At 40.4% G+C, this 21,446-nt stretch overlaps 1 protein-coding gene across 8 annotated transcripts in view; it reads right to left on the bottom strand.

Moving 5' to 3' along the window:
• Positions 1–21,446, bottom strand: part of DPP6 (dipeptidyl peptidase like 6) — a 570,597-nt gene that overhangs the window by 226,850 nt on the left and 322,301 nt on the right. Inside the window, exon 1 of one of the 8 annotated variants that reach the window (XM_039348638.1) lies at positions 10,285–10,791. The exons of the other annotated variants lie outside the window; for them this stretch is intronic. Coding sequence (XP_039204572.1) covers positions 10,285–10,341 — 57 coding nt within the window. The 5' untranslated portion in view covers positions 10,342–10,791. Of the gene's footprint in view, positions 1–10,284; positions 10,792–21,446 lie in introns of those variants that run through there. 8 annotated transcript variants of the gene reach the window in all.

Below are 21,446 nucleotides of genomic sequence, written 5' to 3' on the forward strand. Positions count from 1 at the left end.
AGAGATTAAAATATCCTATCATTGGAAAATATGAGAGACTGGTTTATAGCTCCCAATCATGCAGAGTTAAGGTTATGTTATAGGCAACTTGTAGTAACCACAGTGTGTATTTACAAACAGTCAACTCTATATTTATGATAGCTCTGCAGAACTACTTTAGTAATAAAGCATTCGCTGATCTATATTTTCAACATGTAATGCAATGGAAATAATTGTATTCACTGAATGATCCCAGCAGCAAATATAATAAAATTGGATATTAGGGTAAACTGTTTATATGATGCATCAGTAGATTAAGTAAAAGATGTGATTTCTTTCTTAACATATTTGTTCTTATTGAGCTTGTTTTTTGTTAATTGTGTGATTTTTGATGTTCAGGGCTCAATTGACCAATGTGTTTCAGTTCCAGACAAATTTGTATTCTAAATGAGACATTTCCAACAGTGACATATGATATTATGGAAGCTGATGTTCAACACATAAGGAAAGCATCAAACCAGGGAAAACTGATCTAAACATGTATTCAAGGCAGCAAATATACCTAATACTCCTTTCTCCTCCTATTGTCTCCACTACAATAATCCTGTTAGGTGGGTTGGGCAGAAAGAGAGAGTAACTGGCCCAAGATCATCCAGCTGGCTTCCATGCCTAAGGCAGGACTAGAACTCACCATCTCTAGACTAGCTAGAAGTTAAGGCGAACAAATACAGATATATATTGTATGTTTTTTTCCAGAATACAGCTAACAGCTCACCTACATTTCTAGGATCACAGGAAGCAATCAAATGTGACCTGTGAACTATTAAGTTTCATCAAAGATTCCAAAAAATGACAAATGGCACATGAATCACACTTAAAATATGTGCAATTCACTTAATAAACAAATCTGTAAATTATAATTCACAAACTGCAATGGCTGGATTCTCATAATATATTAGGCTACAGCTAAACCAAAACATTATGATTTAGTAATGAACATGAACACAATCTACTTATTGCATTAAAATATTTGTGTGGAGGAAAAGTATTTGGTGTCAATGTAGTAATTTACTGTAAAATATATGGTTCAATCTAGTATTCCATAGCATCTCTCAAAAACATATTACAAATATGTAAAATTCTGAGAAATAGCTTGTGTAACGTGTAACTTGATAAACCTTGAGTGCATTTCATTCTTGGATTATGTTGTGCTAATGAAAAACTTCACATTGTGAAGATAAAAGTGACTTCAGACATCAATATTCTTAAGGTAACAAGAACAACAGTGAGACCAACCCAGAAATGTTAAAATATGTTTTCCGAGACAGGATTTACAGCAGTGGTTCTCAACCTTTTTAATGCCGCGACCCCAACCAGTCGTAAGTCAAGGACTACCCAACCGGTTGTAAGTTGAGGACTACCCAACCGGTCGTAAGTTGAGGACTACCCAACTGGTCGTAAGTCGAGGACTTTCCCTGCCTGGGAGCACCGCACATGGGTGGTGCCACCCCCTGCACCGGCCGAGGCGTAGCTGGCAAGCGGCAGAGACGGGGCAGGCCGACCACCGGCTGGGCCACCAGCTGGCCCAGCCCAAGGGAGGTAAGGCACCACCGGGCCCCACGCGCGCCAACAACCCTCCCTGCACCCGCCGGCCTCCCACTTCCCACCCCTGGCCCTCTTTTACTTACATTTTTAGTAGTTGCTCAGCAGGGAGGGGTAGAAACTTCCAGACAGCTCACCTTCGCTGCAGACAACTTGCAGCACCGTTTGCAGAATGGGACTTTTGGCGGGCTCAGCAGGGCAGAGACAGCCTGGACAATTCCTATTGGCTTTTGAAAGCCAATAGAATTAGACTCTATTCAAGAGAGTCTATTCTATTGGCTTTCAAAAGCCAATAGAATAAAAGGGAGTAGCACAGCTAAGGAAAAGGGGGAAAAATGGCGGACTGCATTGTTTGGCGACCCCCGTGAAATGGTCATTCGACCCCAAATGGGGTCGCAACCCACAGGTTGAGAACCGCTGATTTACAGAGAGACAGGGAAAAGCAGACCACCAGATAACAACCATGGACAGCACCAAACTCAGCTTAGAGAAATTCAATTCTCTGCTTAGACCAGGAGTCTTCAAACTTGGCTGCTTTAAGACTTGTGGACTTCAATTCCCAGAATTCCTCAGCCCCAGCCATGCTGGCTGAGGAATTCTGGGAGTTGAAGTCCACAAGTCTTAAAATGGCAAATTTGGAGACCCCTGGCTTAGACAGATTAGCATGGAGATGCAGAGATTTGGTTGAACCTCCATAGAGTTCTCCAGTTTTGGAATGATTTTAAAGCAGTATTTCTCAATCTTGACAACTCTAAAATATGTGGACTTCAGTTCCCAAATTCCTCAGCCTGGGGACTTTGGGGGGTTGAAGTCCAGAATTCTTAAGAGTCTTTCTTCTATAGTCTCTAAATCCTTAGACCTATCCAAGTCTACAATCATCTTAAAGCATTTGTTCAATTCCCAGAATTCCCTAGCCAGTCTTGCTCTGAAAAACTGTTGAAATTCTGAGTGTTGAAGTCCATGCATCTTATAGTTGCCATGGTTGCAAAACACTGTCTTAAAAATGCTCTTGTGAGGTCCATCGCATTTAGTTCTGTCTGACACAATGAGTGGTACATACAGGGACAGCCACTAATCATTTGTTTTGTAACTCCACTAAAATATTCAGTGCAAAAGATACAGATTTGAAAAAGAAAATTCACATCCTGAGAGAACAGGTTTGACCTCAAACTGAAGTTCAACAGAAACTCAAAAACCAGTCTAGTAAGTGAAATGCTGATTTAGCAAATTTCTTGGGTCATTTGCTTCTGCATTGGGCAATGAGCTGTGATTCAGCAAAACTTCAGAGTGAAATACTTGAAATAATATTTCAGAAAGCAGGAAGGAGAGAAATACTTCTGATTCCCTCAAGAATGAAGCAATTATTCTATTTTGATTATTGAGAAGTTATATGCCATGCCATGTCGGCTGACTTCATGCAGCATGATAAACCATAGTTTGTTAACTTTAGTTTGATTGAAACAAATATTGGTTTAGCATGAAAAAACAATCTATCCAGAATTCCTGCAGGTTTTCAGATGCAATTAAAAGGTTTTAAGAGTAAGAAATGAGGAAATAGTTATTGTAGTCCACTGTGAATTAAACTCTTGCTGAGTGTTTAGCCCTGTCATGTTCTTACATGTTATTTTATAACCATAAATGCAAAAAAGAGACCATTATTAAGGAAATAAATGTTTTTTATTTAGCAATTTGTATCAAACTCAAAAGGAGGAAGAATCAAGAAGATCCTTTGATTATTTAACAAGACTTGTAAAAGGCCAAATTACGACACAGGAGTAATGTAGAAGAAAACTGTAATACCATCAAGACTTTATACACTTCAGGCAATCCAAGGAATTATAGATTAGCCCTCAATTTAGGACCACAATAGGGACCGAAATTTCTGTTGCTAAGCAAGATTGTTGTTAAATGAGTCACGCTCAATTTTATGACCTTTTTGCCATGGCTGTACAGTAAATCAGTGTGCTGGTTAAGGGAATCAAGTGATTGGTAAATTAATCCAGCTTCCCCAATTGAATTTGCTTGCCAAAAGCCAGCTGGGAAGGACTTAAATGGTGATCACATGACCCTGGGATGCTGCAACTATCATCAATACATGGCCAAATTTTGATCATGTGACTCTGGAAATGCTGCAACTGTTGTCAATGCAAGGACCAGTTGTAAGTTGCTTTTTTACGTGCTGTTGTAACTTTGAATGGTCACTAAATCTATGGTTATAAGTTGAGGACTAGCTGTATAGTATTATTATTTCTTGGAATAAGGCAGAATACAGAAAAACAGTTGGACGATATCTTGGAGATCTTCTATCTAGTCCAACCTCTGCTCAGGCAAGAAACCCTATACCATTTCATTCACAATTTCTGGAGGCAGATTGTTCCACGGATTAATTGTTCTGTTAGGAAATTTCTCCTTAGTTCTAGGTTGGTTCCTCCTTGATTAGTTTCCATTGCTTCTTGTTCTGTCTTCAGGTGCTTTGGAGAATAGCTTGACACCGTCTTGTGACAGCCCCTTAGATATTGGAAGAATGCTGTCATATCATCCGTAATCCTTCTCTTCATTAAACTAGCTATACTCAATTCCTGAAACTTTTCTTCATGTTTTAGCCTCCAGCCCTTTAATCATCTTTGTTGCTCTTCTCTGCACTAAAGAGTCTCAACCTCTTTTTTACATTGTGGCGACCAAAGCTGAATGCAATATTCCAGGTGTCGTCTTACATATTGAAAGTGCCCACAAAGTATTCTAGGACTAAGAATTTACAGTCCAGGTACATCATAAACTGTTCTTCACTATGGTACAGCTTTGCTAAAATGAGTTGGGATAAAGCCTTATTTTTGACTGTTTGTAAATAGTGCTAATCCCTTTGGCATATTGTTAATATTGGCTTAGCTTCTAGGAAGAAAAAACTTAGCAGCCCTTGATTATCCTTTTTCTATAGAATTTTATTGTGTCACTTTAGGGCAGGGATATCAAACTCAATTTCATTGAGTGCTGCATCAGCATTGTGATTGCCCTCAGGGGGCCGGGTGGGTGTAGCCAGGGTGGGTGCGGCCTACTGGGTGGGTGTGGATGGAGAGGGTGTGGCCTACTGGGTGGGTGTGGCCAGCTCTACATCAAGCCGGATATGAGAGTGCTTGCACTTAAAGCGGTATAAAAGTCACATAAATAAATAAATAAATAAATAAATTCCTCACAAAGGGTGACACCTCCCCAGCATGCACCCAGGGGACGGGGGTGACGCGGCAGGGGCCAGTTCCTCGCTGTTTCCAGATGGCCTTGTGGAGTTAAGACTGAATGCGTTTCAGCATAGATGGCCACCACAAAATTGTACATTGGCTCCCGGCTGGCCTGGGCCAGGGCCAAGGCAGCAGGGGCCGTTCCCTCACTGTTTCCAGGATGGCTTCACGAGCCACATGAAACCACTTTGCGGGCCACATCCAGCTCCAGGGCCTTGTGTTTGACATGTCTGCTTTAGGGGAAGCGTCACACACTTATAAATCAGCAAACTCCAGTTAAACATTTTAGGCAGCCACTGTTGCAATGTTTTTTTTTTGACTTGGCAACTTGAAGATGTATGGATTTCAACTCCCAGAATTCCCCGCCAAGCTGTTCACTTGTATGCAGTCAATTTTCTGTTATTAGAGCTTTGCTCTTGATCATGGATTTTGGATTTGTTTTTTAACAAGTTCCATGACTCAAAAAAGTTGAAGACTTGGCTACAATAGAATTGGTACCAAGTTTAGGTACTGTTAGCTAAAGCAGTGTTTTCCAAACTTGGTTTGTTTAAAATGTGTGGACTTCAGCTGCTGACTGGGAAATTCTGGGAGTTGAAGTCCATACATCTTCAAGTTGTTAAGTTTGAAAAATACTGCAATACTCTCTACACCAGTGGTTCTCAACCTTTTTAACGCCGCGACCCCCAACCGGTCGTAAGTCGAGGACTACTCAACCGGTCGTAAATCGAGGACTACTCAACTGGTCGTAAGTCGAGGACTACTCAACTAGTGCAGCACCGTTTGCAGAATGGAACTTTTGGCGGGCTCAGCAGAGCAGAGACAGCCTGGACAATTCCTATTAGCTTTTGAAAGCCAATAGAATTAGACTCTATTCAAGAGAGTCTATTCTATTGGCTTTCAAAAGCCAATAGAATAAAAGGGAGTAGCACAGCTAAGGAAAAGGGGGAAAAATGGCGGACTGCGTTATTTGGCAAACCCCGTGAAATGGTCGTTCGACCCCAAATGGGGTCCCGACCCACAGGTTGAGAACCACTGTTCTACACTCTGACGTCTATATGCCGTCCATTTTATGGGAGCCCTGTCTGGGTCTACATCACACACACTTTTCTGGAAGGAGAGGTTTAAAGTAGGACCTTGCAAGATCTGGAGTCAGAGGGCAGACATGTTTGTCAAGGAAAAGATGTAGTTGCTTTAAAGTTCTTCTGACAGAGGCAAGAGAGGCCCATCCATATGTGAACTGGATCATGTTTTGGCCTTTGACTCAGGAATTTGGTTCAGCCATGTTTTCAAGGGTTTTTAAAGCTTCATCTATGTTTTTGAGATCTATGTCACCCTGTTGAGTGATATAGATTGAGTAATTGAGACAATGAAAATCGTAAACCCAATTACAGTATCCTCCCCTCCCACTCTGTGCATTGATGATGTTACCTAGTTGGGTAATGAAATGTTTGAAAGAAAACAACCAAGCGCAGAGAGCACTCAGGACCCCACACAATTCAACTCTGAACAACAAACATTCCCTTCTAATGTTATTTATTCTACTGTAAGATAGGAGATTATGTACATTTCATAAATAAATAAATATGAGGGCAGGTAGGCACTGTCAAACCTTAATCACTTATAAAACTTTTTCATTTAAGCATATCAGAGGAAATTCTATCCAAAGCCACCATTTCTGCAATGCTTTTTGAGAAGCAACTCTTATTCCATTTGGTTTATATTCAAAGAAATATCTGTAGGATTGCAATTTTACCACTATAAAAAAAAGAGAAAGGGATTCTTTACATAAAAAAGGATAGTAACAGTCAGGAAAATTTTTTTTGCCGTTTGGAGAACAGCTAAGCTGCAGAACTGGGTAATTAGTGATTTTTTTTAACATATGAAAAATTCATAGTGAGTCATAACTCTTTAGAAGGCACAATAAAATTATTTGCTTATCAAACCTGGGCAAAATGTATTAATGATGTAAATGTTTCTTGAGATGTTTTGGTTGACAGCTAATTCACAAAGCTTTTTAGCATAAGATGGAAGACCCATTAACTAGCAGGAAAGATGTCGCAAAGATCCAGTAACACTTCTCCTTTATTGTCAGCTGCAAATGGTTCCTTTTAAATTCACATCTTAGAAAGGCTTTATCCGTGGAAAGCATGAGTTTCAACTGATAAATACAATATCCCTTAAAAGAAAAAGGTCAAAGGATGTTTGGGAAGGGACAACCTTAACGAAGAGAAGGACAAGGGGCGACATGATAGCAGTATTCCAATATCTCAAGGGCTGCCATAAAGAAGAGGGAATTAAGCTATTTTCCAAAGCACCTGAAGGCAGGACAAGAAGCAACGGGTGGAAACTAATCAAGGAGAGAAGCAACCTAGAACTAAGGAGAAACTTCCTGACAGTGAGAACAATTAATCAGTGGAACAGCTTGCCTCCAGAAGCAGTAAATGCTCCAACACTGGAAGTTTTTAAGAAGAGACTGGACAGCCATTTGTCCGAAATGGTGTAGGGTTTCCTGCCCGAGCAGGGGGTTGGACTAGATGACCTCCAAGGTCCCTTCCAACTTTACTATTATTATTATATAACCTGAGAGAGTTCCCTCTTTTTTCTTTTTTTCTTTATTAAAAAAGCGGGTCAAACCATTTTTGTTTCAATGAAATGTCACCCTGGGAAGGCAGACTAGACTGTCCTTTTGTGGCATTTCAGATAATGCTGCATCTAATAAAGAGTCAACCATCTGCTTTTCCCACCTATCTTTAAACTTAGCTACATGCTTGGAGGGGGAGCAAAAATAAATTGCAACTCTCAGCTTACTGAGTCAGAGGAAAACTATTTTAAGAATTAATTTGCATCTGGGGACATCTGTTTAAACCAGTCTCCTGTGACATCCTATCCAGTAAGTTAAAACACAATGTTAAAGCCTCTTTTGGCCATAGTGAATTGCTTTGGATGTAACATTAAACTATAGATTGGCAATAAAGATAGCAAGAATTATCTGCAGAGCTCATTACTAGATGTGTGTTTCACAACTTGCAACATTCCTGCAGAAAAGAATTGAGAATATATTAAGGTAAAGGTTTCCCTGTCCGGTTGTGTCCCACTTTGGATTGCAATGCTCATCTCCATTTCTTGGCTGGGAGAGTCAGCATTGTCCAAAGACGTTTCTGTGATCATGTGACCAGCATGACTGTACTGTTACCTTTCAAATTGCTAGGTGGGCAGGAGTTGGGATGAGGAATAAAGGTCACCCTATTGCATAGTGCTCAGGTCTCAAACCTGGAATGTCAGCTTTCCAGCTGACAAGCTCAGTGTCTTTAACCACTGAGCCGTTGCATCCCTTGAGAATATATACATGTATTTAAAATTAACTGTAGCCTGGTCTGGCATCTAAACATGGAGACATTCTGCTTTATTTTCACTAGAATAAGTTCAAACTTATTTGAAGAGCCGAGGTGGCGCAGCAGTTAAGAGTGCAGTACTGCAGGCCACTTTAGCTGACTGTGTTCAGCAGGTCAGCGGTTCAAATCTCCCCGGCTCAAGGTTGACTCAGCCTTCCATCCTTCCGGGGTAGGTAAAATGAGGACCCAGATTGTTGGGGGCAATGTAAATATATATATACATTGCTTACTGGTGTACACCGCTTAGAGAGTGCTTGCACTTAAAGCGGTATATAAGTCTCATAAATAAATAAATAAACAAGCCAACTTCAGAAACTATTAATGTATTGACTTATTATGAAAAATGCACTTAAATAAACCATAGTTTAGCATTTCAAAGCATGCTGTTGTAAAATAGTAGAGGAAACTTTCAATCTTTTCCTCATGGCCATGCTTATGGAGAAAAAGAGAAGATAATTCATGTGACCAGGTGTAGGGTAGGTTTTTTTTTTTGTTTTTTTGTTTTTAAACAAAACCTTGCTAACTTCTGATATTTGAATCTGGAGCAAATGGGCTCTCTATGTCAGGGATGTCAAACTGCCAGCCCGTGGGCCGGACGCGTCATATGGAAGCAACGCCCACCCCATTGCCGGCAATGGCAAAACCGGCCCAATATGTTGCGTGACGTCACATGACATAACAAGTTTGACATGGCTGCTCTATATTTTTTATTTCTCAGAGGAGAATCTGCAAATAAGATAAAAGAGTGAAGGAGTTCAGAAGCACCTGTGAAATTTTTGTAGGTTTTATCAGGTTCTGAGATGTCTTAACAAGCCTTTCCATCTGTCATGCCTTCCTATCTGCACCCTATTAGGTTGACAAGGTGACTCGTTACTTTACCAGGATAAAAACTGGTTTCTATTGAAAAGGAAACTCATTTTATGAACTGGACAAAAAAAAAAGCCATACATTTATAGGTAAAATTCAGGAAGTAACTGGAGTAATTTTTTTTAATGATTATGCTTCTGTGCATTTATTATCTGGCACAAAATCATTTATATAATTGAAGTTTTTCTTGATAAGGGGATAAAGCGAAAAGGGGGGAGATTAACAGGATAATTTTTTGAGTGTTCTGCAACTATTCTGGAACAAGGCCAGGGGCAAAAAGAAGGTAACAATCTCACTAGAGACACAGCACCTGGGATATACAAGACAGATATATTCTGCAGCAATTTCTACATAACAGTAACTAGATTTGACCTCCATATTTCCACAGATTTTCTCAATTAAGGATGCTAACCTGGGGACTGAGCTCTGCAGTACCACATTACAGAAGCACCCCCAAATATAGCAAAACTCCCTGAAGTAAGGAAAGCAACAATCACTATATAAATGTATACAACACACAGTTCCCAAAAGACTATTACTCAAAGTCTAAAATTCTCTACTAGCTGCACTGTGAGTAAGGGCAATCATATTACTACTTGTACAAAGGTGAAGACGGTAAAAAAAAAAAGGCAGCTGGATCAAATCTGCTTAGGTTAAGACAAATCTGGTGAAGGGAGATAATTGGCCATTGCAAGCAAGTTAGACACCATAAACTGGGTTAATGCTGTAAGGAAAAAAATGTAGCTTTGACTGCCCCCCTCCTCCCAATCTCTCACCTGGTGGTCTACAGGAAAATCCCAAACATCCAGCAAGCTCACCAGCACACACGGACACACACAAAGACTCACATGAACAGAATCATAGTATAAATCACTGGAAACTGCAAAATTCATGCACAAGTATTTATTTTCAATGGCAGCTGATAGTCAACATCTTGCCTGAGATGACTCATTTTAGAATGTTAATCCCACATTGTCAGCAATGAAAAGGGAAGGAAGTCAACCAACGAAGAGGCATAAAATGCATTCAAAGTATCTCTCGGTTCTCAAAAAGAGAAAGAGAGAGAAAGAGAGAGCGAGAGAGAGCGAGAGAGAGCGAGAGAGAGCGAGAGAGAGAGAGAGAGAGAGAGAGAGAGAGAGAGAGAGAGAGAGAGAGAGAGAGAGAGAGAGAGAGAGAGAGAGAGAGAGAGAGAGAGAGAGAAAGTCCATTACCTGTTCCTGTTGTTGGACTGATTTTCCTGATGCAGTTTGTTCCTTAGCTGTAGTCATGTTCACCTACTTGGACTCACTGCAGTGAGAAACAGGATTTCACAGGTCTTGTGTATGCGTGTGTATGTAGGTATGGGTCTGCTTGTGCTGATGTGCATGAGAAGCAGAGAAAAAGAGAATGAATGTGCAACTGTGGAAGTGTTTCACACTACCCCAGCTAAAGGAGTACGGATGAGTAGTTAGCCCATCACTTAATCACTGGTGGAGCATCAGCCAGCACAAATTTATTGCCATAAAAATACCCAGCACCCCTTTAATCTCCTGCCTCTATCTGAACGGTCTCTCTCAACTTGCATTCTTTTTCTCTCTCTTTCTGCCTCTCCAAATTAAACAAGAAGAGTGAAAGAGAAAACCAAAGATGCTGAGAGGACTCCTTCAATTAACAGCCTCCGCAACCCCACCACAAAACAATAACTGCTTGGCAACCAGAAACCGGCAGCTCAGTGCTGGCAGAGCGCTACTTCGCTCTCCCTCCCTCTCTTTCTCTCTCTTTGCTTCCCCCACCCCACCTTCACAGCCAGTTGAGGACTGGAGCAGCGCATGCTCCAAACAGCGTTGTAGGAGATGTGCAGAACAGAGCTCAGCACTGAATGTAAATTCCTAGCCTTTGCAAGAAAGAATTAATGGGAACTTTTAATTGCTAAACAGTCACCTTGGATGATTTGCCACCAGTTATGTTCACTCCCTCAACACAACATCAGCAGCTCTGTTGTGGCACTCTCCATGGGCACTCTCCACAACAGCTGCTAAGCTGTTTTCAGCTGACCCTCTTTTCCTGGGAGCTGTGTGACAAATGGACACGGAGAATGTTCAAAGAAGGCTTAAGCATGTTAAAATCTCTATCTGAATATCTTGTCACAGTGACATTTCCAACAGTTTTCTTGAAATGGGCTATCAGATCGAGTCTGCAAAACTCTGGAGAACAGAGAAATAGCTAGCGATAGCAGAGGTAGGTTCTATACTGCAGTATTTCTCAACCTTGACAACTTTAAAATGTATGTATTTCAATCCCCAGAATTCCCCAGCCAACATGCTGGCTGGGGAATTCTGGGAGTTGAAGATCACACCTCTCCAAGCTGCCAAGATTATGAAATACTGCACTAGAATATCTCTCTCTGCTATTGCTAGCTATTTCTGTGTTCCTCCCACTGATTGTCTGAATTTTAGGCACCCCAGTTCTGATATTCCCGTCCACGTGACAACCATATTGTGCACCAAGATACAGTTCAGCCTTGTATTGGGCCTCAGCTGCTAGGAACTGAATTTAATACATTTGGAGAGCACTAGGTTGCAGAAGGATCTATCAGAAAAGAATCAAAGGAAGAAAGACCTAGACATTTCAAAAGTTTGGTAGCAAAACAGTTCCCTGTCACGTTCATAAAATATGTCCAGAATTCAAATGATCTTGTTTTGCACTCACAATTATTTAGAGTCTTTCATGAAATGTTTAAGCAAGCACTGAAAATAAGCATGCACTGAGCACGGAACATCTTTATTCTTCTACAATACTGTTACTAAAGAAAATGAATGGTTGAATGGAAATCTCCAAAAATTTAGCAATAGCACTTTGACTTATATACTGTTCCACAGTGCTTTATAGCACTCTCTTGGCATTTACAGAATCAGCCCCCAACAATCTGGGTCCTCATTTTACCGACCCTGGAAGGATGGAAGACTAAGTCAACTTTGAGCCTGTCAGGATTGCACTCTAGTCTGTGGGCAGAGTTAACCTGCAGTACTGTATTCTAACCATTGTGCCACCATAGCTTGTAAATTAAAGTCGCACTTTAGCTTCTGAATCAGTTTTCAGCAGCAAGGCTGAGCCCAGAACTTGCAAAGAGTTAAAGTGAAATATTCATATGGAGTTTTCTTGTTCAGAAACTAAATACTGGAAATCATATCTCCAAACTGTATTTAGTATTCAACTCCAAAATGCTTCCCCATTTTGCAGAGTGAAATGGGAAGCCAATAACTTAATAATAAATAAATGAATTTTATAAAATGGGAAAAGCATTTGGTAAATGCAATAGTTACTCAAAATCTGTTAGTCCACTGACACTTCCCAATTAATTTTTCCCCACTTAAAAAAAAATTTTTTTGAGCATCTTTGTGTATTGCTACAACACTGCTTGGGAACTGTAGTTCAGGGTAGATGGCACATTGCGATGGGCCAAGGGTATCAAAAGTGTACCCTCCCATCAGGCAAATTATAACTGCTTTATCTTGGGACTAAGTAATTTATATCTCTATAGGGTATTTTGGGTCAGTGGTCATGTAGATTAGGGCTTTTCAACCTTTTCACCCATTGTACCAATATCTGAGTACCAACAGTTGCCTAGCAAGGTGTCAAAAACTTGACCAAAAAAAAAAAGGAAAAAAGTGATGAAGTACAGGTAGTCCTCGACTTACAACAGTTCGCTTAGTAACTGTTCAAAGTTACAATGGCACTGAAAAAAGTGCCCCCCAAGCCACAGCCGAGCAAAACATGTGCCTGCCCACCTGGTGGCGCTCTTCCTCCTGTCCGAGGTTTTCATTGTTGTGAGCATTTCTGTTGAGGATTGGCAGCAGGGGTGGGATGGGGGGTGTTTGGTTTTTATTCCCCCCATCTGCTGGGTGGTTGCAGCAGGTTTTGGTCACTTCACATAAACCTGGGACACTGTGACCGTCATAAATATGAATCAGTTGCCAAGCATCTGAATGTAAATCATAAGACCCTGGAGATGCTGCAACATTCTAGCTGATCGGCGCTTCTTCTGGGCTCAGCAGAAGCGCCAGGATCAGTGCCGAGCTCCAGCTGGAACCTGATGCTGATCCTGGTGCTTCCACTGAGCCCTGACAGTCCTGAAGAAGCGCTGATCCTAGAGCTTCTGCTGAGCCCTGACAGACCTGCAGCTCCAGCCATCTCTCGCTCAGGCTTGTGTGGTGCTGCCATCGGTTGAGCTCATTCCCCTCCCCCACTACCACTTTTCTAGGATGGACGCGTACCACCTGCCAGGTGCCAATGTACCCCAGGTGGTACCCGTACCACTGGTTGAAAAGCCTTAGTGTAGATTCCCAGTATGGAATAGAATCATCCCGATATGGTGATCACCCTCTGAAGACTATGCTCTGAACAGTGGTAATATTTGTATGGAGTGAGGTCCACATACTCCCAAAAACTGACGCCAAGTATAAGTGGCTTTCCTTCTTTATAATAACTTAAGTGAGAAAAAATGACCCAGTCACTCTCAAGCCCCCTCCATTTTTCCCCAGTTAATGTTCCCATCAAAACACAAGGCTACAATTCCCTGCCTTTCTATGATGAGTTCATTCATAGCCATCTGTCCAAGGTCAATGCTGTGAATGATGTATAGAAACAGAAAAGAAAGATGGAATGAAGAAACACCAGCTGAAGAAGATACAATTAAGAAAATTCTGGATTGTGTGGAAATGGACAGGTTTACATTGAAAGTGAAAGGGAAAGAAGACACAAAATACTTTCAGACATGGGATGCTTTTTACAAATGGCTAGAAAAACGGAGTAGAGAGTTGGAACGGATGATGTATTATTATTATTAAGCTAAATATATGGACCCAGAGAACACGTTGTTTACTCAGCATGAAATATTTGTAACTATATAAAATTAATAAAATAACTTACAAAAAAGAAAAAGAAACAGAAAGGAAAGATGCGGGATACAAAACCCAACACAATTTTACTTTCTCTGCATTATTTTTAGTCCCTGTTGTTTCTCCAGCCATTCTAACATCTGTTTCCACTTTTCAACCTAGAAACCCACCTGTGCCAAATACCGCAACCCATCTCAATCTAATTAATGCACAATGAAAGAAGACATTAGTGGGAATTAACACACAGCATTAAGTGAATTAGTTCCTGCTGTTACCAGGGGCTGGAGATTAGCCTTTTAACAGTTTGTAACAGTATTTCTCAATCTTAAGAACCTTAAGGCATGTGGACTTCAACTCCCAGAATTCCCCAGAGAAGCCATGGCTGGCTGAGGAATTCTGGGAGTTGAAGTCTACATGCCTTAAAGTTTCCAAGGTTGAGAAACACTAGTATAATACTTACCGTATTCCATTTTATTTCTCTCACCCCCATTTTAAAGGGGTTTTGTCTGGACATATCATTGAAATGAATGAAAGAACTCCTTTTGGATAATCTGGGGTCTTAAATGTGTAATTAGATATTCACAATTTACTTACTGATGTAAATTATTTGACTATGTATTATGTTTCTCAGCCTTGACAATTTTAAGGCATGTGGACTTCAACTCCCAGAATTCCACAGCCAGCATTGCTGGCTGTGGAATTCTGGGAATTGAAGTCCACATGCCTTAAAATTGTCAAGGTTGAGAAACACTAATTAGAATAACAAATTTCCTTGAAAATGTGAAGCATGACAATCCTTCAGAACTGAACAAGATTGGATTTATAACATAGATATAGGTAGTCTTCAACTTATGACTATTTGAAGTTATAATTGTACTGAAAAAAGTGATGTATAACTGATCTTCACACTTACAACCACTGAAGTATCCCCATGGCCATGTGATCAAAATTAGGGCACTTAGCAACTGGTATGTATTAACTATGGTTGCAGTGTCCTGGGGTCATGTGAATGCTATTTAATGTATATGACACACACAACAACCATTAGGCTTAACTAGTTCTGGTCATAAATCAAGGACTACTTGCAGTCACTTTAGATTCCTAAAGGATAGCATGAAAGAGAAATGATCAAAGTTGGCTTAAAATAGAGATGCAAAAAAAAAAAAAAAATGTAAAGGAAGGACCAGTGTGTATTGTTAAATAGAAGACCCTAGCACTTTTCATCTTTTAAACAATGTTATTAAATGCTAGTAAAATATGATACAAACTCAAAAAGAAAAGAAAGAAAAAGTTGCAAAAAAGCAAAGAAAGAAAAAACTCTAAGAAAGCAACTTCTACTTGCTTGCGTATCTTTTTCTGTAACAACTTCTTCTGGGAACAAACTGTTCCCACAAAAACACAACACAGCTGACATTATTGATTCAAAATCTCAATACTTTTCCTCAAAAATATCTTTGAACACCACTATAAATGGATTCTCGTTATATTTCCAATATCAAAAATAGTTTTTGTTTTCCACAAAAATTCATGTATTCCTTAAAATTAATAGCAAAATCTTAATATTCAGTATCCAATATTTATTATTTATTTATATTTCATATTTTTAAACCACCAATCTCCCTCAAAGAGAGGCTCTGGGTAGTGCACAATAAAATATAACTGATAAATAAAACAATGTTATTTGTTTTAGGGTTTTCTGAACCTTTAATCTGTTTAAAACTTTCTATAACCAAAACCTTATCATCATCATCATCATCATCATCATCATCATCATCATCATCATCAAAAATAAAATAAAATAAAAATAAAGTTGAAGGGACCTTGGAGGTCATCTAGTCCAACCCCCTGCTCAGGCAGAAAACCTTACACCATTTCGGACAAATGGCTGTCCAGTCTCTTCTTAAAAACTTCCAGTGTTGGAGCATTCACAGCTTCTGGAGGAAGGTTGTTCCACTGGTTACCTGTCAGGAAGTTTCTCCTTAGTTCCAGGTTGCTTCTCTCCTTGATTAGTTTCCATCCATTGCTTCTTGTCCTGCCTTCAGGCGCTTTGGAAAATAGCTTGACTCCCTCTTCTCTGTGGCAGCCCCTGAGATACTGGAAGACTGCTATCATGTCTCCCCTCATCCTTCTCTTCGTTAAACTAGACATACCCAATTCCATCAACCTTTTCTTATGTTTTAACCTCCAGTCCCCTAATCATCTTTGTTGCTTTTCTCTGTACTCTTTCTAGAGTCTCAACATCTTTTTTACATCGTGGTGACCAAAACTGGATGCAGTATTTCAAGTGTGGCCTTACCAAGGCATTTTAAAGTGGTATTAATACTTCGCGTGATCTTGATTCTATCCCTCTGTTAGAACTGTGGTGGCTTTTTTGGCAGCTGCAGCACACTGCTGGCTCATATTTAAATGATTGTCCACTAGGACTCTGAGATCCCTCTCACAGTTACTACTATTGAGCAAGGTACCCCCTATACTATACCTATACATTTGGTTTTTCTTGCCTAAATGTAAAACCTTACTTTTTTCACCATTGAATTTCATTTTGTTAAATAGCGCCCAGTGTTCAAGTCTGTCCAGATCCTCCTGTATCCTAAGCCTGTCTTCTGGAGTGTTGGCTATTCCTGCCAGCTTGGTGTCGTCTGCAAATTTGATGACTTCCAAATCATTGATGAAGATGTTGAAGAGCACTGGGCCCAGAACAGAGCCCTGGGGCACCCCACTACACACTTCCCTCCATATAGATGTGGTTCCATTGAGGACCACACGCTGAGTATAGCCGGTCAGCCAACTACAAATCCATCAGGTGGTGATGCTGTCTAACCCGCATTTTTCTATCTTATCAAGTAGTAGGTTGTGATCTACTTTGTCAAATGCCTTACTGAAGTCCAAGTAAATTATATCCACAGCATTCCTCTGGTCCACTAATTTTGTCACTTGGTCAAAGAATGCAATAAGGTTTGTCTGGCATGATCTGTTTTTGACAAACCCGTGTTGGCTTTTTGCTTTTTGCTATTTATTTTAAACACTTACAAGTTATAAAGATAGAACTTCATTATTATTTTTTTACATTAAGGATTGGAAACACACAGTGTTTCCAGTCTTGTCATTTTGAAGGAGTCGACCTTCTTTAAAGCAATTAATAGACAATTTCTGATTAGTAAGGGAAGTGCAAACTTTAAAAGGTCCCATTTGTAGAGCACCACTGTGAAAATTTCCCTTATCTCCCACTCACCAGAGATTGCTGCTTTGCAATTTCCTACTGAGATGCAACTGTATGGAGCACAATTGGATGATCTCTTATCCCCTCTTTGTCCAGAGAAGCACAAATAAGACAACTGTCATCTCTCTGTTCTTGACTGCAAATGTTGGCTCCACTTTTTCCAGAGTGATCTTTAGTTTGCCTCCCTGGAAATATCTTATCAGTGCTTTTAAGATTAAGTATATGTGCCTATATAAAAAATACAACTAGTAAAGAGGGTATAGAAAATGCCACAAAAATGTCTAATTTTTTCAAGGTCATTGAACTGTTGAAATACATTCAACTGTAACATTGGAGATCGGTTCTAACTGAACATTTTCTAGTTGACTGTACCTAAGTCCTAGTAACAAAAGTTCCAGCTCCATATACATCCTGAATTTTGAAATTAGCAACACTCTAATTATTTTTCAAGTCAGATGTCATATGATTATTAAAGTATGCTCTTTTTAAACGCTTAAGGCTGGCAATGTCGTACTATGCCAAGAATGTATTCTTTTGTTTTTCTCTCTGTCATATGTACAGTCATATTCATCTAATAAGCTTTTCCCAAGAATCCCATCGGGCTATCAAGATATAGAATCCTCCTTCTCCCCCTATTGTTTATTATTTTGTGGCTGCCCATGTGCCACAAACTACCATCAAAAAGATGATGCAGAGGCTAGAAATGGCTTTTATGGGCTCGCTACATTCATTGGCTGATTTTCAATTCTGATAGTTTTTAAATGGTACTGAAATTTAGGTTTTGGAAGTAATCATTTCACTATTCAGTAATAGTGAAATGATTACTGTAAGTTAGGTTCTATAGTTATTTTTTTATTTATTTAATTGATTTATATGCCGCCCAATCCCAAAGGACTCAGGGCGGCGTACAAAATTAAAACAATCATCGAGAATAAAACAATAAAATAATTCAATCATACCGCAAGTCCGATCATGTCCCCCCCCCCGGGGACATCAGCCCCAGGCCTGCCGGAACAGGAGAGTTTTAACATCTTTCTTAAAGGCCGGCAGGGTGGGAGTTGTTCGAACCTCGGGGGGAAGTTGATTCCACCAGGTCGGAGCCACCACAGAAAAGGCCCTTCCCCGAGGGCCCGCCAGCCGACATTGTCTGCCGACGGGACCTGAAGGAGGCCCAATCTATGGGACCTCACCGGTCTCTGGGAACTGTGCGGCAGTATGCGGTCCTGTAAGTAACCTGGCCCTATGCCATGAAGGGCTTTAAAGGTGATAACCAACACCTTGAATTGCGTCCGGAGACCCACAGGAAGCCAGTGCAGCTCGCGGAGGATAGGTGATACATGGGCGTACCTTGGCGCGCCCACAATCGCTCTCGCGGCTGCATTCTGAACCAACTGCAGCCTCCGAACGCTCTTCAAGGGTAGCCCCATGTAGAGCGCATTATAGTAATCCAGTCTTGAGGTGACGAGGGCATGAGTGACTGTGAGTAAAGCCTCTCGGTCCAGATAAGGCTGCAACTGGTGCACCAGGCGAACCTGGGCAAAGGTCCCCCTGGCCACAGCCGATAGATGTTGTTCCAAATTTAGCTGTGAGTCCAGGAGGAAACCCAAGTTGCGTGCCTGCACTGAGGGAGGTCAGTTTGCCCCCCCAGGACTAATGATGGACCATCCAGTTGACCTTTGGGAGGCAAGACCCAGAGCCACTCGGTCTTGTCAGGGTTGAGTCTAAGCCTGTTCACCCCCATCCAGACCCTCACATCTTCCAGGCACCGGCACATCACATCAACTGCTTCACTGAAGCAGTCTATTGCTATTCTATCCTTCAACTGTCACTGATTCATGCTGGGGCTACAGAAACAACCCCATAATTGCTCTCTATTGTGTTCTTCCCCTTTCCATTTATTCCACACTAACGTTTCTTCCAAGAAAATAATAATAGTGCAATAATACCACTGTACTTAGTGTTTTTTTGAGCTTAGTTCCTCCAATTTACTTCTAGTTTCTCCGTCTTTATATTCATAACCTGTTTTATAGATAAGTGCACTGAATCTATTCCAATTATTCTCTCATTCAGCCTATAAAGATCAATAGACCCCCTCTACCAACGCTAGAATTAGACAAGGAAGATAATTGGATATTGCTGAGTCTTCTTGAAAGTATGCATTGGAAAATATAATTCAATACAAACAAACAAATACTTTGAAAGAACTGTTGGAAAAATCAGCTGCAATGAACAGTTCAGTTATCTCAGGAATTTTTTGGTATATAAACCACAATGAGGATATTCTGTTAGATATTTTCTTGATTGATGCGGAGGTGTTCAGTTTGTCTCTAGATATGGATCTTCTGTGGATGTTTCTGCTTTCTACGTCATTCTGAAACGGTTCAACTCATATTTTGAAAGCAGCTGTCTTTTTTGAGAAAAGTGGTCCTTTGTGAAGATTGAAAGCTTAGAATACTTTCTCTTTTAAGTTTAATGAATCTTCACACCTGAAAAGAGTAGCAAGTATTTATAGCAATGATGGTGAACCTTTTAGAGACCAAGTGCCCAAACTGCAACCCAAAACGCACTTATGTATCATTGGGTGCTGGGTGGGCGTGGCCCATTGGGTGGGTGTGGCTCATTGGGTGGGCATGGCCAATTGGGTAGGCGTGGCTGCGGTGATAACAGCAGACTGGGTGGGACTAAAAAGTTCAATCAATCAATTCCAACTTTGCGAGATCTTTTTTTTCCCCACAAGAAGTTGGAATTGATTGATTGATTGAACCTTTTTTTTTTTGCACACGGCGACAGAGGCCTAAAGCAAAAAGGTTTTATAAAACCCAGCTGAAGGCCTAGGACTGGGGCGACGGCGCGGGTACCCACAGAGAGGGCTCTGCGTACCACCTGTGGCATGCGTGCCATAGGTTCGCCACCACGGATTTATAGTCATTATTTACTTTCCACTTCCTACTCAACATGTCAGCCTATAAATCATATACATATTTAAATATTTTTTTCCAACCTCAAAGTCACATCTGTCCTTACCTAAAAGCCTTTATGGTCAGGAGTATTTTGTTCCAAAGAGAAACATGTAGCACTGTTTAATGAACTGTGTTAAAAACATTTATTCTGTTACTGTTTGTAAGCCACCCAGAGTTGCCTTATGTGTGTGTGTGGGGGGGGTGCAGCATATAAATTTAATAAATAAATAAACAAACAGCCTTATAGTTATATTTTTTTTGCCCTAGTCCCAACCTTCTTTAGTTCTTTTGTCTGCAAGCACTTTAGCAGCTACAGCAGAAAGAGATCATATGTAGATTCATATGTTTATTCATTTATTTTTTATTTATTAAACTATTATGCTGCCCATCTTCCCCACAAATGCCTCTGGGCATTACTGAGCATGTTATAATGTAGTTGGCCCTGAATAAAATGCACATTAATACACATCCTCATTGATATGCCATAATGTTCATTAGAGCAAGTATGGTTATAAGTCTTCAACTTACAACCATAACTTACCTGGCCATTATGGTCATAAATCATGATCTTTATAGAGAGGGCCACCACATGACTGGACCTATTATGACCTTTATTGCAGTGGTCATTAAGCAGATGTGGTCATTCAGCAAAATCGTTGTTTGTCACAGCCCAGAGTGGAAGGAAATATCAATTTCTACCAAGATCACAGTAAATTGTGGTCACATAATCATGCGGCACTGCAAGCAGCTGTAAATGCAGGCAGGTTATTTGAGTGCCCAAAATGAAGTCAGGTGACCACGGGAGCTGAAACTAGATTGTAAGCAGCTTTTCAGACATCCATTTTAACTTCGAACTGTTGTTAAATGACGGATCATAAGTCAAGCCTGTACTGTATTCAGATTTTACTTCAGTGAGTTTTATTAGCTGGGATTCCACCAGTCCAAGTTCTGTTGATCTGTTGATTTAATCAGTCACGCTCAGATGGATCAAATCAACTCTGACTTCACCAGAATACAAGGCACTAATATTGTACCTCTACTGTATTTATGTTTATTAGGAGTAAATTCCATCAAGTTCAAGAAGATTTATTTCAGCATGAGTAAGTTAACAACTTAGCTCTATTTGCTTCAGAAGAAAGCCTTTTGAAGCCAGAATTGTGAGAGATAAATACTTGTTTCCTATCTTTCACTTCTAGAAGATAACAAGCTTTCTTTGCCCAAAGCTTCATCCCTTCAGCACCAGAGTTCTGAAGATTTATACACAACTGCCACACTCACTTGGCACAATTAATTCTAACTCTACTCATACACTAGAC

The sequence above is a fragment of the Crotalus tigris genome, unplaced genomic scaffold (assembly GCF_016545835.1).
Source record: "Crotalus tigris isolate CLP2741 ecotype Arizona unplaced genomic scaffold, ASM1654583v1 scf7180000018165.1400786, whole genome shotgun sequence".
Taxonomy (NCBI): Eukaryota; Metazoa; Chordata; class Lepidosauria; order Squamata; family Viperidae; genus Crotalus; species Crotalus tigris.